This window comes from Pangasianodon hypophthalmus, chromosome 5, assembly GCF_027358585.1.
Source record: "Pangasianodon hypophthalmus isolate fPanHyp1 chromosome 5, fPanHyp1.pri, whole genome shotgun sequence".
NCBI classification, from domain to species: domain Eukaryota; kingdom Metazoa; phylum Chordata; class Actinopteri; order Siluriformes; family Pangasiidae; genus Pangasianodon; species Pangasianodon hypophthalmus.
Genome location: NC_069714.1, coordinates 8,427,921 through 8,446,729, shown reverse-complemented (window position 1 = coordinate 8,446,729; position 18,809 = coordinate 8,427,921). Strand labels below are relative to the sequence as shown.

The following is an 18,809-nucleotide window of genomic DNA, read 5'->3' as shown; positions in this document are numbered from 1 at the left end:
TGCAAGTAGGCTTTAACCTGGAACATCATTTTGCCGTTCCTGTAAAACATTTCTTTTTACAATCACTGCCTTCTGATGTCATCGGTGTCCATCGATACAAGCAGACATTTTAGATCAGTCTTCTAAGCTGTTACTCTTTCAAACCTGAGCAAGAATATGCGAATTCATTATTCAATCACATGGAACCACTAGATAAATCAAGTGTTTGCAGCTGTACTGACCTATTTACTCAGTGTTGTCCAGAAAGACAGAAGAAAATTCTTCACCATTTGTGTTTTTTGTTATGGATTCTATTCGGGTCAACAATTTTGACAAGAGATTTTATTTTTGCATTGAGGTTCTGATCAGCAACTTTGCTGTTCAAGTGCACACACATAATTAGCAGTGAGAAACAAAAAAACATATTTGCGCTCAAGAAATGAAACAGACAATCACACATTATTATATGTCACAGAAATCAGGGTGGATGGGCTGGTGGTGCAGCAGGTAACATTTATCACCTCACTGCTCCAGGGTGCCCTGTTCAATCCTGACCTCAGGTTACTGTCTCTGTGGCGTTTCTGTGCATGTTTTCACTGTGCACTTGTGTGTTTCCTCCAGGTTCACTGGTTTCCTCCGAAAAAAAACATGCCAATTGGTGGATTGGCTATGATAAATTTCCCCTATGTGTCAGTGAATGTGTGTGCATTGTGTCCTGTGGCTGAGATCTCGTCTACACACTAGTGCCTTGCCCCCAGTGTTACCAGGATAGTCTCAGATCCACAGCAACCCTGATCAGGATAAATCAGTTACTGAAAGTGAGTGAGAGTGAGGTGCAGTGATGTTCATTCTAGGGTGGCTGCTGGGAAGGGTTTTGATTTGTCCAGGTGGATGTTGGGGGAATGAATGAGTTGAATATTATGACTATCTCAGGGAAGGTGCTTCAGTACGTTCAGATGGCAGGAGAGTGAAGAGTCTGTTGGGTGGGAGGGATCGTGTACAGTGCCAGCACCAGTGTTCAGTGTGGTGCTGCTAGAGGTGGTGTTGCTGATCCTGATGGACTAGGTTCAAACCCAGCAGGCTGAGCTTTCCTATAAGTTGCTGCACGATGATTGTTTATAAACAGCATTCTCATATAAACCAGGTGGGTCAGTGACAGGTGACTCTGTAGACCATTTACGGTGAACTGAAATGGGTCCAATGTGGTGGGAAGACTTTGTGTTTCATGTCTAGCCTTTCAAAGCATGATGATTAGTGTGAGTACTGCTGGCTTTGAGGCAGGACACAATTTCTTTGGCACGGGGTGAGAGTAGTCATCTTGAACCAGCTTGCGTTCTTCCCATAGTGCATGCTGGTGCCATCTCTTCCCCAGGTAAACAATGCACACGCACCTGGCTTTCCACATAATGTAAAAGAAAATGTGATTTATCGGACCAGGCCACCTTCTTCCATTGCTCCGTGGTCCAGTTCTGATGCTCACCTGTCCATTGTAGGCACTTTTGGCAGTGGACAGGGGTCAGCAAGGGCTCTCTGACAGGTCTGTGGCTACACAGCTCCATACACAGCAAGCTGCGATGCACTGTGTGTTCTGACACTTTTCTATCATAGCCAGCTTTAACTTTTCAGCAATTTGTGCTAGAATAGCTCTTCTGTGGAATCAGGCCAGACGGACTAGCCTTCACTCCCCACGCGCATCAGTGAGCCTTGGGCGCCCATGACCCTGTCGCTAATTCACTGGTTATCCTTCCTTGGACCACTTTGGGTAGGTACTAACCACTGCATAACGGGAACACCCCACAAGACCTGCCGTTTTAAATATGCTCTGACCCAGTCATCTAGCCATCACAATTTGGCTGTTGTCAAAGTCTCTCTAATCCTTACGCTTGCCCATTTTTCCTTTTTCCAACACATCAACTTCGAGAACCGACTGGTCACTTGCTGCCTAATATATCTCAACCCTTGACAGGTGCTATTGTAACAAGATAATCAATATTATTCACTTTACCTGTCAGTGGTCATAATGTTATGGCTGATCAGTGTATATAGCACATAGCATGGGCACCCATCCAGGTCTGTCCCCAGGACCCAGCAGCTTTCTGCAGGTTACCTCTGGACAGAGTTTTCTTGAGTGTTCTGACATATACTGTGTGTTTGTTGTCTAGAAAGTGTCCGGGGATTCTTTTTGCATAGTTGCAATTTTCCTCTACTCTAATGTCACAGTGTTTTTTTTTTTTGATTTTGTGGAACTCTTTATAGGGCAAACCAGAAATTTTAGGGATTTTTGTGCCTCTTTCTTAACGAGAACCAGGAATGTAAGGTATATACTAGCAATGCCAGTGCTGTGGTGTAAAAAACTTACTAAATTAATCAGTCTCATTAAATAATTTTGTCTCATTATTTATTTTAAATTTACCTAAATTTTAATGAATTAAATCTGAATTATTAAACATCAATAATTAACTGAGAATAAATAATGACCAAGTTTTGATGTCAAAAATAGTTTGGCCTCAGGCAATATCTGAGACAAGGCAACAGGGTTCACCAAATGGATATGGGATAAAGTTTCCCATTCTTCCCATTCTAAGATAAATGATTCACTAACCACAAAACTGCACAGTACACACACTCTCATACACACCTTCCTATTCTATGTTTTTATTTATCAGTTCCTAAATAAAAATATGTATATGACCATAAGATAATATAAAATGAGCAAATTATTTTGTTTTTGCTATGCACTGAAGACATTTGAGTTTGACATCAGAAGATGAATATGAGATGATAGATCAGAATTTCAGCTTTCATTTCCTGACATTTACATCTAGATGTGTTAAACAACTTAAAACATGGCACCTTTGGTTGCAGATCACCACACTTTTAGGTGAGAAAAAGTATTGGAACAGTCTTAAAGTAGTTGCATATCCCATGCTTGCAATAACTGCATTAAGCCAGCAACCCACTGATATCAACATCAACTGTTGCATTCTCCTGTTGTAAGCCTTAATTCATTAAAAGTCCTAAATAAAATGCATTTAAACATTGTTTAATTATTGAATCAAGTGGCTCTAACTGAACTGATTCACTCTTACAGAGCACTGAAGTGAGAGGATCTTCAGAGGAGACACTTCATTAACAACATTTATAAGTGGCAGTAATTTTTCAGTAAATGTGTGTGTGAAAGTGTGTATGTGTGTGTTAGTGAGAGGGTCAGAGAATGACAGCTTTCCTTCATTCCAGTCCAGCTGCACTCTGATCCTCTGGAGTTTCTGTGCTACTGAGACAGGAGTAGATAGCTCTGGTGTAGAACATGCTCTATATGTGCCATCGTGATATCTCATATACCAGAGTCCACTTTTGGAGTTTATCTTACCCTTTCTCTGAGCAGATTCTGTCATTACGCCTACAGCCCACACTGTACTGTCTCCCACTTTGACATCCCAGCAGTGTGTCCCTGAGTTAAAGCCCTCAGAGCCCAGGATACATGCAATTTCATTAAATCTCTCTGGATTATCAGGAAGTTTCTGTTCCTCATCACTGCGTCTCACACTAGTCAGATCATCAGATACAATGAGTTTAGGATGAGCAGTGTTGGGGTCCAGAGTTACAGGTGCTGAAAAAAAATCAAACATGTAATATGCAGCAAACATATACACCTACTTACACACAAACAGAAAGGAAGAAAGAAAAAAGTAGAGAGTAACTGGCTTACTGTATTGGACAGCGTCCTGCATCTTCCCCCAGACTCTGAACCTCAGGTTGGACAGATGTTTTGCCACATGGATCAGTGCTCCTGAAAGCTCCTCTGGATGCTGCAGTGTGCACTGGGCTCTGCAAAAACATTCAGGAGTCAGTGTTGCTGTGGGTTTGGATTCAGAAACACAGAGAACGAGAGAGACAGGAACCACATCACTCACCTTTTCACTGTGGCCTTGTAGTTCTGTAAAACAACAAATCAAATATCAGTGGATATGATTTACATTTTTACACGACTGAAACATGACGTTTCTGATGATGGCAAGAAGTTTTACTTTCTCACAGTATAAATACTGACTAAATGATTCTCACTTGTAAGAACAAGACATCATCAGCTCTCATCTCCTCTTCTATGGTACTGATCGTGTCTGAAAGAGATGATATGTCTCTGCTCAGTTTCTCAATCTTCTCCTTCATCATCTGACTCTTCTGCTCCTCTTCTTCTCTCAGTGCAGCGATCCTGGCTGCCTCTTCATCTCGTAGAAACTGGTGAAGCTTCTCAAACTCCTCCTTAATCTGCCACTCTGTGTGTTGGGCCTGAATCTGTAATGAAGCGTGAACCAAATGACATATAACAATACAATAATGAAATATATAATTATAATATTAAAACAATGTTATTGATTCTAACCTTTATGTGTTCTGCAGACTGACTCCAGTTCAGTTTACAGTCTTTAAAGATCTTCAGTTTCTCCTGTAGGGGCGTCAGTGCAGTTTTGAGCTCCTCCTGAAACAAATCAACACACTGAATGGAGACTCTGTGTTTCAGCTCTTACTGTACACATTGTTAACTCATATCACTGCTCACTGAGTTGATTTAACTGTACAATGTTCAATATGTGTTTTAAAGGTGTCACATTATATAGCAATTGTTTCACAATGCTCTTATAACAATGTAACAGTCCAGTCCAGAGCCGGCAAAGATAAGACTGGCTCTTCAGGAAGACAATGGGACAGAAATTTATCCAAACCTCTGGTAAAAAATATTTGGGGCTGAAGTAAAATTCCATCCCAGGACTGAATGAAGACAGTCGGGAACACTGACCTGCCTCATCACACTTCAGTATAAAACCTAGAAACTCACAAACATCTGTGAGGTGGGCATCAGATTTTCATCTACCTGGCTCTCTGACCATCAACTTCAGAGTCGTGTTTTCAACTCTAATTCTGGCTGACCCCATATCGACCTTGGTCAAGTCTCCACCACTGCAAGAGAAAGTCTCATGACAATTTTGGACCTTCTGTGTGAATTCCACTGAAGTATTGTGTACAGAGAATTATAAGGCATTGTCCATGCTTCCTGGATAAGCTCACTCAACTGCAGCTACGGTTGGACCTTTGGCATGATTCCCCCTGATGTTTGCATGATTTTTGATGAACTATGCCACACTGAGTCTCAGGAATCTCTCTCTGTCATGTCTATCAATGCCACAATTGAGTACGCTGAAGTCACTTTGCAGATCTGGACCAACCAGAAGGACACCATCAGAATGTAGGTCTGAAGTGAGAAACTAACATTGTAAAAAGGCCCAGTAGAGGATGAAAGTCTTCCTGCATCAACAACATACCACATCCTCACCACTTCAGTAACAGTCTATTTTAGCTGATTGTCCTACAGAGCTATGGAATGAGAAGAAACAATAACTGCCGACCATTCCCATCCAGGCCATGACATATTTGAACTCCTTCACTCCAGAAGGAGCTTCAGATCAATATGCATCAAAACCACCAGACACTTGAAAAGCTTCTTTCCATATGCACTCAGACTTATGAACACTCAATTCCCTCTGAAACACGATGAGTCAGAGTTAGCATTGAGTTTTTTATCAAGATAAAACACCCTATTCTGTGCAATATTGTTCTTTTTTACTTTAAGTGCAATAGTAACATACTGTATAGTATCCACTTCTGTACATAGGAAATGTGTGTTTGATATTACCAGTGTTGATTGTGACCTTGTCTTTGTTATCTAATTGTAATGTCTATAAGCACAATGAGAGCTTAATAACAGAGTCTCATAATAAAGCACTACTCTGATTCTGCTTTACAAGCTACAAGTGTACAAATGTATAATTAGGTAATTGTGGTTTATGAATTAATAGTAAAGTTAGTATTATTCTTTACATTTTGTGACATGAAATTTTCAGATTACCTTACAGTCTGTTACTGCTTCATCAGTGGGGAAGAATTTGTGGTCAGTGTGTTTTCTTGAATCCCGACACACCAGACACACTGGCTCTTGATCATTCAGACAGAAGAGGTTTAGTTTCTCACTATGCAGACTGCAGAGATACTTAGAAGTCATTTTCCCTGTCGTTGTTATTCTCTCTATTCTCACTTAGTTTCACTTTCAGTTTTGGCAAAATAATCACACTTTAGACTTGTTTAAAGGCAAACACACAAGCTTGTAGGTCCAGTTAGTAATCACTTCCTTTCACAGTCCTGAAAATGTGAGACTTGTCCATAAACTGAGCATAAAACTAAACACACCAAACCAGAAACCACCAAACCTGAATGCCTGACGTTGTCCCAGACACAGCATTTAGGAGGAGCTTTAGAGAAGAACATAACAGGAGGAGCTTTAGAGAAGAAGCTTGTTATAATCATCATTCACATCATAGACAGAAGTCAAGAGACTTACATTTAACTGTTGAAGTGAATTAACTGCAATTTTAGTATTAATTTATGTGATTTTTGCTTGGGAGCTGATCACCAGTGCTCATTAGGGGATGACTTTGTTATGTATTTTTAGTCTCACTCTCTTTATTCATGCCAAATGCAACATATGTTATGAGTTTGCTGCTGCTGCCTCAGAGCTCTATTTGGTTCGGGTCCAGTGCAGGAACAATACTGCCAAGTCATCTTTCATCTGAGCCAATTCTTTCTCAACCCCTCAACCCAGAAGTAGGAGTGCAGGTGTCCAGAACACCAGTAAGCAAATGAACATTTAACTAATTAACTTATAATATTAATAAATGTGTGATCATAATATTTTTTTACATTTGCTTTTCTTACTCTGTCTTCTAGAAAAGGCCAGCCCCAACCTTTTGCAAGCCCTAGGCAGAACCTGATTTGACCACGCATTAAATCTTAGCAAAATTTCACTGGTGCAGAATGTAATTGTATGCACATAATCTGTACAAATTAAATCCTAATAAATCCTAAATAGTGTACTGATTAATAAATAATGTAAACAAAAATACTACATTGCTCAGTACAATACTTTTCTACCATTAATGCTGTAGTGTGAATTCACCGGCAATTACATCTGTTATAGTATTGGTGTTGGCAGTGTTTGTGCTATGAGTTTCTAAATCTGAAATAATAAAATAGAAAATATGTTAATGAATATTTGAGTCTACTGACAAAGCTAAATTCTCTGCTAAGTCATTTGGCTTTTTTTCACTAGCTACTGAACCTAGTAAAAGCTGCTGTATGTAGTGTAAGCCACCACATCAGCCATCATAACTTCATAACATCATAACATCATATACAAAATATGCATAGCCTAAGACAGCAAAGCTTATGCAATAAAAAACAGAAAATTAAAAAGTAAAATTAATGTGATAATGTAGTTACAAAACAATAAAAGCTAAAACTGCTATAGGCCAGTAAACCTTTTAAAATAAAATCTATGGAAATATGATCACAAAATTGAATACTAGTGATTGCAAGGGTTCAGCACAATTGATTTTGACATTCAGAAATAAAGGCTGCTCATTAAAAAGACCTTTTATACCTAAAGGACTCTTAATGTAATTGACCACACTGGTGCAATAATTTATGACACAAAAAAACTGAATTTCCACACCACAGTGTGAACAGCCTCCACTCTGGTCAACAGGCCCGACTACAGATACAGAGCCCCAGAATTCAATTCAGTTCAATTTTATTTGTAAAGCCAATATGATTTGAGGCGGCAAGGAAAAACTCTCTGAGACAATATGAGGAAGAAACCTTGAGAGGAACCAGGCTCAAAAGGGAACCTATCCTCATCTGGGTGCAATGGATAGTGTAATTATAAATAAATCCCTTCTATTATTGTGTACTATATGGACAAATAGTGCAAATGTGCAACCAGTAAATTCATCACAGTTTTCGCAAGCAAGAAGTCTGATTGGTTAAAATCTATCCACTTTCCACTGATGGAGTCCTGAGTACGAAGGTGCTCGTGGCAACTGCAGCCCCAAAGCCACTACAGCAATCAGTCCCAAGCCATTACAGTACAACTCCCCATATGTGATCCCGAAGCCATCTCCACAGCCCCCAGGTGGCACCATCCCCAGCAATCCAAACGGTTCTTCAGGCCATCCATATGGGGCCGCCCCAGCAGCAGTGAGCGAACTCAACCAATGAGAACTCCAACCAGAAGTAGGGCATCAGGATGGGTCAGGCAGGTCCAGGGAGCAGAAGGGGTCAGCATCACTGGCATCTCAGAAGTAGCATGTGTAGCTCGACAGAGAGTGAGGGAGAGAGAGAGATGGAGAGAGAGGGAGAGAGAGGGAGAGATTGTTAGGTAAGCTTTTGTCCTCTAATGGTTAAGGACAATGTACTTTGTGTGCAGAGTGCAAGCAGGGACTCTGGCAAGACTAGCTATGACAGCATAACTTAAAGGGAGAGCCAGAAGCTAACACAGACATGAGGGCACCCTGGGACATAAGGCAGCCAGCCACTCTTCTGTCAACAAACCTGAGTGAACGTGTGAGAGTGGGGGGTGACAGCATCAAAACATCCCAGTTCACCACAACACTCTATGCCTGTGAACCCTCCAGACCTGCCCTTGTACCTAAGAAAAAACTATTCACAAAAGGCTTGACTAAACAAATATGTTTTCACCTAGATTTAAACACTCAGACTGTGTCTGAGCCTCGAACACTAAGTGTAAGGCTGTTCCATAACTGTGGGGCTTTGTAAGAGAAAGATCATAAAAGACCAAAAGTTCGCTCAGGTACTGTGGCGCGAGACCATTTAGTGCTTTATAGGTCAATAGTAGTATTTTATAATCAATACGAAATTTGATTGGGAGCCAATGCAGTGTGGATAAGATGGGGTGATGTGGTCATATCTTCTGGTTCTAGTAAGGACTCTCGCTGCTGCATTCTGGACTTTCCTTTCATCCAACATATCTGATCTAATTAATCAGCCAATTAACAATCCTTCCTAAGTTGAAGTGGATATGTTAGAGCAGGGAAAACACCAAAATATGCAGGACAGGGGGTACCAGGGTTGGGAACCTGTGACCTATGTGGTGTTTCCCTCTCTCATGCACCGGCTGTGAAGAAACCAGCAGGCAGCAGCAGAGTACAGCTCAATGCTGCTATTATATATTGTTATATTGTCGAATATAAACATTGTTGCTTTATAAGAGATAAAGATCACAGGAATTTTAATAATAGTGACACTAATGTGATCAAAGCACTATGTAAGTAATTTTAGATTTTAGTTTGATTAAACATAATGGTGACTGAGAAAGACAAAACTCTCCAGGGAACTCTGCAGTTTCTCCAACTGCAAATCCTTGAATTTATCACATTTAAACACATAGATAAACATACACATACATAAGCATGGACATGCTCCAGGATCAATATCATTTCTTTTAACCAATCAGAGTCATCTGATGTCCTCAGTGCCATCTGATGTCCTCAGTCCTCAGGAGGCAACAGCCACCTTGCAGACCCAAAAACTGTTATGCAGTTCTGTGTTTCAGTTCCTAAGCTGTAAAAGCAATTTTGAAAAAAAAAAAAAAAAAGAAAGAAAAACTAGCTAATTTTAGCTAAAGGTTTTAAAAATTCCCAAAATGTGCCTTTTCCTGGGAGGTAAACAATTCTAAAACTGAAGAATCATTTATATTACTTACCAAAATGTTTTATTCACTGAGAAAATTAAAGTTGCACAGCTTTTATTTTCATTTAAAGTGAGTATCTCTGAGAACCTTGAGTTCTCATTTAAGCCAATATGATTGACAGCAGCTAAATATGCTCAAACATTTGAATTTACATTCACACATACACACATACAGAAGAGAACATGACTGTACTATTTGAACACTTCAGAAAGAGTTAATAATAAGGCCAAACAAAAAACAAAACTGCCCAATAATTCTGTGGTTCTTTCGGGTTGCAGAAAGATTACACCAGGCCTGTCACCTCTATCCTACAGTTGCTAGGGCTTTATCAGTTACTCCGAATCAGTAAGTGTAAAAATGGATCAGATTGTCATCAGCTCACTGATAAGATAAGGTTAAATAATAGGACGTACACTTACTCATACAGCAAGAGAGAATTACACCATGCCGGTTTTAGTGCTTGAAAGTAACATTTATAACCAAGGGTCATGATCAGGAATCCCAAGTTTATGATTCATTCTGTTATATAAGACACATACTAACCAGCTACTTTAGAGTCATATACCAGTAGTGGCACAGATGCAATACACAGGCTATAATCTCTGTGTACTGTGGAAGAACTACCTATCATGTAAAGGACAACATTGACATTTGGGCTTCTAATTTAAAAATTATGCATGATGTCCAAATTGTACATAGGAATAGGAATGTAAACGAATATAAATACATTATTTCTCAATGAACAGGTAATGTGTTTTATTGGATACAAATATTATTTATTGGTTTCTAGAAGGTATTAAATGTTCATAGGGCTTCTGGTTGAAATTAGAGGTGTGCATGAGGACTGGAATCCTGTGGTATGCAACAAAATAATTGTGTAAGCCAGAGGTTCTTACTTTCATGTTGGTGAGAGTGAGCGTTCAGATATGAAACTCGCAGGACAAACAAAGAGAATGTTTATGTACAACAATCTTAGTGACAGCCTGGTCAGCATCACAGTTGTTTAAAATAGGCTACTAGTTCATTTATATTTTGGAAAACAGAACAAACTAAATTCTCTAGAAAATATTGCGGGCAATTCTAAACAAAAATAATAGCTGTGCGAGCAGGATTAGAAAAACAGTTCTACGCACATCTGTAGTTGAGTCCAATTATGAACTCGAGTGATGTAGCTGAGTTTGAGGAACTCTCAGAAACAGAATTCAAACACCATGCTGACAGTGCTGATATTTCATTGTATCTGATATTTGTAACAGTGAACAGAAAATTGACAGATTATTTCTTGTGATACACTCCTAGTAAATAAATAGGATGATATCAAAATTGAGCATGTGTGGAGAAGGAAGTCTACTTTTATGATCATAGACTGTAAACTGTAATTTGAGCCCTATAAAGCTCATCATCTTTTTCTTCAGGTTTCAGTTCTGTGCATCCACCTCTTCATGTGCTTCACAGTACACATGACAGAAAACATCCAGCTGAGCTACAAAAGCTACCTGTGGACCATTTAAAGGGAGAAAATTCACAACAACTGATGTAATATTTTTCTGTACAGCTGCGTGTGTACTTCTAAGTGCTTCTGTGGGTGCAGTTACTGTCAGAATTATAAAATTATAATGTGCATATAAATGTTACTCAGACTACTGGGATTAGCATGAGAGCTGTGTTAACCATAAGCTCCAGTGGTTGAATAAGTGAGAAAAAAAGAAAGGTGCAGAAAAAAAGGATGAAAGCACTATTTATGCTGACAAAGTGAATCCTGTCTGCAATAGTGGGCAACAATGATTCTGAATACTAAACAATTTTAAAATAAATATGCTGCACTGACTTTGATTGTATATTTTTTTTGGTTGTATTTAAGACTTATAACTATTTATTTTTCAAAAATTATAAAATTATAATTTTAATAATAATTAAAATTATGTTTGCTTATTGGTTTGGCTCCTTGCAATCAATGTACTTCGTGGACAAAAATCCACTGTTGAACTTTGAGTCTTCTGTGTTCAGCTCATTTTCAGCTATTCAGTTTAGGTTTTTAAACTTTAACTTTAGGCCCAGTGTGTGTGTTAAAGTCTGAGAGGCATGCAAAGTAATTCTCATTCCCGTATCTGTAATACAGCCTCTTATGTGAGTTTTACAACATATGCCCTCTTCTTTTACTATCATCTTTCCACTCTGACGCACGTCTCATGAGTCTCATAGCAGCCATGATCCTTCCCAATATGTTGTGATGATGGTGCTGATGATGATGGTAGTGGTGGTATGTAGGCCTTTGAAAGGCACAATAAAATTTACATGCCATAACGTTATAAAAGAACAAGGTGGTGGATTTATTGTCCCTGAAGCTGAACAATTACATTTTTTCCTGCTTTATAAGTGTATTCTTTTATAAGCGTATTTGGACAATGACCCCATAAAACATTTGGCACAAGTTAATTTTTCATGGCTTTGCCCATTTTTATTTGTTCTGGAAAGGTTTTAAAGGGCACTAAGCCTGTGGAGAGTCTCTGTGTGCCTTGTCACTCTTGTGTCAGGCAGCAGGAAGGAGGGAACTCTTGAGAAAGAAAGAGCAAAAGATCCAAAGATCAGCAGGACCCTTTCCAAAATCTTCTCTTCTTTCTTCGTCTTCTTAACCCATCAGATTTTGGAATCTACAACCTTTAACCACAACCATCACTGATTTTACCTTGTTTGCAGTTTTTTTCTGTGTTTTTATACTTATTTTCTTACTTATTAATTTCTGCCACTACTAAGACTGGATTCATCATGTCCACACTGAACTGCAGTGTCAATGCTACCGTGTGCTCTGGCACATCATGCCTGGTGCCAGAGAGTAACTTTAACATTATCCTCAGCACGGTCTTAAGCACTGTGCTCACTGTCATGCTGGCCATGGTCATGTTTGCCATGGGCTGCACGGTGGATGTGCACAAGCTCTGGGGGCACATCCGCCGGCCATGGGGTATCTTCATTGGCTTTCTCTGCCAGTTTGGCATCATGCCCTTCACCGCATTCGCCTTCTCACTAGCCTTCCAGGTGCTTCCCGTACAGGCTGTGGTCATCTTAATCATGGGCTGCTGTCCTGGAGGCACCAACTCCAATGTCATCACCTACTGGCTGGATGGAGACATGGATCTTAGGTGAGAGCACCAGGCACTACTATTTGCAACAATAGACTATGGAGCCAATTATCATTGTTATTATCATCACAGATATTAAATTGTCTTAACTTGTCCCCTCTTAGCTACATAAGGAATATAACTGTTATAGGAAATTAATCAACAACTGGGTGGTGTGATACAGCCTGACGTGAAGCTGATTATTTTCTTAAAACAGCACACCCTCCTAAATGACAGAAATTTGCCAACACTAACAAAGTGTTACTTTTTATCTGTTAATAATTACATTTAATGTTGTTGAACATTCACAAAACAAGTTAGTTCCTGTCACCATGCAAAATCAGATATAATCAGCCATTCCCTCAGCAGCCTCTTTATTTCTCTCTTGAAGTTAATAAGAAAAATAAATGCAACTTGTCATGTTACAGAGAAACTGGAAAGCGCAAAGTCCTCTGTCTTGAACACTGTCATGTCAGAAAAGTTACAGTTTTGCCACTGACTGTTACAATGTGCTGACATTACTCTACTCTGGACTTTACTCTAGCTAAATAAACCTTTCCTTACAGAAAGCTTCACCATATCAACAATTACGCCAATTTTTTTTTAAAACCATTTAACCAGTTACTATAGAAATCAAAAAGTGTTAGAACAAGCACATTAATATAAACCTGTAGGTTGCCTTAAATCCGGTACTGCTGTCAGAGATGGAAAATTAATCAACACCTTCTGCCAAATCAGATCTCACTATTTGACTGTGATATAATACACTATATGGCCAAAAGTATGTGGACACCTGACCGTCACACCAATATGTGGTTCTTCCCCAAACTGTTGCAACAACGTTGGAAGCACATAACTGTATAAGATGTCTTTGTAAGCTGTAGCATTACAATTTCCCTTCACTGGACCTAAGAAGCCCAAACCTCTTCCAGCATGACAATGCCCCTGAGCACAAAGTGAGCTCCACGAAGACATGGTTTGCCAAGGTTGGAGTGGAAGAACTCAAGTGACCTGCACAGAGCCCTAACCTCAACAACACTGAAAAAATTTGGGATGAATTGGAACACCAACTGCAAAGCTATCCCAGAAGAGTGAATTTATACTCACACATTTGTAATAGATTGCTATCCTCTAGTACTGTTCATAGTCTCAACTAACATGCAATATGCTTAGCTGAACTTTTAGTCCTAAAAGTAGTGTGTGATTTTGACATCCTGTCCACAGTATCAGCATGACAACATGTTCATCCATCCTGGCGCTTGGGATGATGCCCCTTTGTCTGCTCATCTACACCTCAGTCTGGATCTCAGCTGATACCATTCAGATTCCTTATGACAGCATAGGTGAGACATTGTTTTACGGTTTTACATAAATTAATCACCTTCATTATTTGTTTAACTCTGAACATCAGTAGGACTCGGCTTTTAATGTGTAAGCCACTGTATCTCTGAGGGCTTGTTTGTGATGTTCCTGTGTGCCAATAAATAGTATTTAGTATTTAGTTACATATAAAAGAAAGAAAAAAAAATTCTAGGTGCACATTCTTACTCAGAATATAAATATTTGAAAATAGTGGGGACACTACTATTTTAATAATATTCAACAAATTAAAAAAAATCACTGTCTTATCTATCTATCTATCTATCTAATTGGTAAGTCTGAATAGCAGTCATCTCACACTAGTTGTTGCTTCATGTTAAGGCATTACGCTGGTGAGTCTGCTTGTGCCTGTCACTTTGGGAATGTTTGTCAAACACCGCTGGCCCAAGGTGGCGAAAAAGATCCTGAAGGTGAATACTGATTTTCAGTGATTTTTTTTTTTTCATTGCTCTCACAATGACATTGCACATGTACATTCATTGAAAACAGGTATATGTATGTTTTTTGATTGTTTTTATATTTATATAATTTCCTCTGTAGTTTGGCTCTGTTGTGGGCATCCTTCTGATTATCATCATTGCTATAGTGGGTGGAGTGCTCTACCAGTCCTCATGGACAATCGCTCCTTCTCTATGGATAATTGGAGCAATCTACCCACTAGTCGGCTTTGGCCTGGGCTTTCTGCTGGCTCGATTTGTGGGGCAGCCGTGGTACAGGTATTACAGCAAATCCTTGTTTTTCTTTGGTTCTTTGTTTAGTGCTTCTCTTTGAGCCACTGTAAAATATCACAGCAAGGATTAAATGCTTATATAATGAATGTGCAGTTTAATGGGTGTTTTTCAACAGTGTTTTATTTTGCTTTTTATAGCAAAAGAAATATATGACAAATTTCAGATGGGTCAAAAATGATTCAGTTTCATAAATATTCATGTGTGCTGGTTCCAGATGTCGCACTATTGCGCTGGAGACAGGCTTCCAGAACTCACAGCTGTGCAGCACAATTGTTCAATTGTCCTTTGCTCCAGAGGAACTGGAGGTCATGTTCTCCTTCCCCTTAATCTACAGTATCTTCCAGCTCGTTGTGGCCGTGCTGTCAATTGGTGGTAAGCTATCACAACTAAGCTATAGAGGATAAATTAGAAATTGGATCACATAGACGGGATGAAAAATGAAAATGGAATCACTTGGCCAGTTTATCATTTGTCTCAATGCTGAATGTTTTGATTCGATTTTATATCTCTTAATGATATGTTGGGTACAAAATAAAAATATTTTGTACTGATATATAAACTTAGACAGGTGGCACAGTGGTGGAGTGGGTAGTTTTGCTGCCTCAGGCTCCCTGTTTTGATCCTGAGCTTGGGTTACTTTCTGTGTGGAGTTTCTCATGTTCTCCCTGTGTTCATGAGGGTTTTTTCTGGGTTCTCTAGTTTCTCTCCTTCCAAAAACCTGAGTGAATTAAATAAGGGAAGGTTTTCAGACTTTTTTTTTTTCTTTACCTAAAAACAGACAATATTAGACAATAATCAGAACATTAACACACATGAAGTAATTCTTACAAGCACTTCTGCCATTTATTCAATTCACTATAATAACTGATAAACTATATTTGAAATTATGGATCTTTAGTGCAAAATTTTCCTTATCAAAACTCTAGGCAGTGAGTAGAAGGCTGAATAAAAATATTCCTATTCACACTACCTTACTCACTGTTCTCATTTAGAAGCACAAATATGTACATTTCTTGTTCAGGTTGACAACTTTGTGATGCAAGTCTCCTGTTTCAGGTTACCAGCTGTACAAGAGGTACTTTAGGCGAACATTGCCTGAGGAGGATAGCGAGAGAGCTGATGGAGCTGCTGACACTGCCTCTTGTAAAGCCAAGCAGGACTATGCTTTGGGCAATGGAGGATTTCAGAGTGATGAGAATGGGAATACTGAAGACAAGAGAACAGTCACTCATCTGTGAGGTGGCATCAGGTTCTATCTCCATATGAACTGCCTTCTGCTGGCAGAAGGGTATTTACTGCCAGCACTGTTTTGCCCCTGGCTGGTGGAATGAGCTACCTGTCCAGACACTATTATTTATTAGTGTTCTCTGGATAAAGTAGTTTGGTGGCAGGTAGCAGGGAAACCTGAATGTATTAGTGTGTCAGTAAAAAGACTTCTCTTACAGCATTTGCTTTATGAGTAATGTGCATTTAAAAACACCAGTGTCAGGTCAGTGTGTATTGAATTTGCACATTGTTCTTATAACTGAATCACACATCTTCTTAACAGCCTCACTGCTCAGCATACACTATTTCATAAACTGATTTTTTCCAGTTAAAACAAAAACAAAACATTTATATATGATCATATACTAATTTATACAGACACACTGATGTGACTAACTTTTTTTTTTAAAGGAATAGGCCCAAATGAGTGTACTGTAGCCACAAACTAAACACTTGTGGGCACGAATTGTGTAACTTGAGCACAAGACTGAATATGTTGTAAGACATTTATTTTTAAGATGTGGCCTCAATTTAATTATTTGGTGGGAATTGGCAAAAAAGTTTGTTCATTTTGAGAATTTGTCTTAACTTTTGTGGCTCAAGTTTAGAAGCAAAAGTTCCTGAATTTTCACCACGGTGAGATCATATGACTGTGCAGCAATGTTTTAGATATTCTGTTCATATATATGTTTGATACCAGTGTTCAGTGTTTTCAGCCTTTTTTTTTCCCTCTAACTGTGTATGAAAGAATAAGTAAAATTATTTTTGTTGAAAGATTGTGCCTATTGGTACTTGCATATGATATTGTCATATGAGCTGGACCTAAAACTGCAAACAGTGTTTTAATTTAACAATGTAATTTGTATTTAAATGAAGGTTTTATGCAAGTAAATAACAAATGGTAAGCTTAAATTTTAATTTCATTTCAAGAAATATTTTTAATAACACTTATCATTTTGAAACAGCAAAATATTATTTCATATAATTTTTATATATTATAAATTTGGCAAAAACTGAGATGTCATTACTTGACAAAAGAAAAAAATATGTTGTATAAAAAAACTGTAATATTACTGTGACGGTATTATAAATATGATCTCAATTGTAGTGATGTAAATATATTAAATAGTAAGTGAATAATTTTAGCCATTTAAATGTGTAAACAATTGACTAGACTCTAATTAATTGTGTTGTTTTTTGTGAGCTGGGATAAATTATATCATGTGCAAATAAATTTGTGTTCTTTTGTCCTTGGTATCTGCATGCTCATCTTTAGTTTACATCAGAATCACATTACATAGATGTTAAATTATGATATAGGATCTACGTGATTATACTTGAGTTTGTTGTGTGGAAGAATGGTCAGAAATAGTTTGCTATCTGACAAATTTAAAACCAGTTAAGAAGCTGTTTTTGCAAGTTAGCCATTTAGGAATTTTGAAACGTCCAAACTGTTCCATTTAGAATATATCTACTGAAGAACTATATACATCTCTGCACAATTTTAATAATAAATCTTTAGAATTTGTTGTAATAGTTCATATTAAAAAAGGGAACAATTAAACTTTTTTTTTAAAAAAACTTCCTCTTTTGAAAGGTGAATGATTTAAATGGTCTATCATAAGGTATCTGATTAAAAATTAAAAGATAAAAGATTAAAGATAAAAGATTTGTTTGGAATTGGCATGGCGAATAAATTGGTAGTAAGGTTTCAGGAACTTTATTTAGGTGATCTGTGTAAATTATCTGAAAAGTATTCTAGTAGAATATTTCTATATTCACTATGGAAAAAATCAACTCAATAATGATTATTATTAAGCATTGTAATAGTACATCATTCTCCATTAGACATGAAAACTGCAAGAAACTTTGGACAGACATGTTTTTTTTTTATTTTACAAACCTTTTTAGCACTGAGACTAATATCACTCTACTCAGATGATTTCAAATCATTGTTTTTCTTCACCACTGTCAGTTAAATATTTGTCTTTGTTGATTCTTTAAAAAAAGCATTTTAAAGAAAATAAGCTGGAAACCAATTTTTGTGATTTGTTAGTCTTGAAACAGTAATATTCAGCAATATTTTTGAGATTGAAGATTTTGCTTTTAAGGGACTGAAAAAAATGGAACGTCTTGAGCCTCAGACAGAACAAACTCTGGCACATTCGAAAGCGCTCATTCAGTGCTCTATATAATATGATCTATCTTGACCTTCAGGAAAATCCCATATCACAAATCAAAACAGTGTCATTTGAATATTTGGCTTCTGCTCTGTGACCTAAATTATCCACTGAGACCAATGCAATTTATCATTTGCACAAATAAGACACTGAACCAGAACCTAAGCCTCCATTAAAGGACAGACTGTGCCAGTAAATGACTGTGAAAAATCACTCCTGAAATCTGTAGTTACTCAGAATCAATTCAGCCAATTACTTATAGTACTTACTTATACTTACTTGGCATTACTTATAAGTTGAAAAGCTGGAATTTACTTAGTTCTCAGACAAAATTAGGGATATTTCAGCAATCGGCTTGTTCATCTAAGAAGAGTCTTGAAAGCATAGACCTGTCAAAACAACCAAATGTAGCCATTATGTTTCACAACCTGACCAAAGTAGAAACTCCCCTGAAAAACTGCAGGCTTTATTTTCTCAGTGGAAGCCTAACTAGAGACTTGAAGTTAATATTAAGTTGAAATATTAAGTTGAAATACCTGTGCATTTTGAATTT

General features: G+C 38.0%; 2 protein-coding genes across 2 annotated transcripts; one reads left to right on the top strand and one right to left on the bottom strand.

Annotated features, from left to right (window-relative positions):
- Positions 1 to 294: 294 nt before the first annotated feature.
- LOC113547035 (zinc-binding protein A33-like) lies at positions 295 to 6,257 on the bottom strand. The gene is made up of 6 exons (XM_026947217.3): positions 5,885 to 6,257; positions 4,364 to 4,459; positions 4,045 to 4,275; positions 3,894 to 3,916; positions 3,689 to 3,807; positions 295 to 3,589 (listed from the first exon to the last, which is right to left on the bottom strand). Exons 1-6 carry the CDS (start codon positions 6,035 to 6,037, stop codon positions 3,045 to 3,047), a joined length of 1,167 nt encoding a protein of 388 aa, XP_026803018.1. The 5' UTR covers positions 6,038 to 6,257; the 3' UTR covers positions 295 to 3,044.
- A 5,277-nt stretch (positions 6,258 to 11,534) lies between these two features.
- Positions 11,535 to 17,333, top strand: slc10a2 (solute carrier family 10 member 2). Its single transcript, XM_026947218.3, has 6 exons — positions 11,535 to 12,720; positions 13,924 to 14,042; positions 14,401 to 14,489; positions 14,620 to 14,795; positions 15,025 to 15,182; positions 15,867 to 17,333. The coding sequence occupies exons 1-6, from the start codon at positions 12,347 to 12,349 to the stop codon at positions 16,046 to 16,048; spliced, it is 1,098 nt and encodes a 365-aa protein (XP_026803019.1). The 5' UTR covers positions 11,535 to 12,346; the 3' UTR covers positions 16,049 to 17,333.
- The last annotated feature ends 1,476 nt before the right edge of the window (positions 17,334 to 18,809 follow it).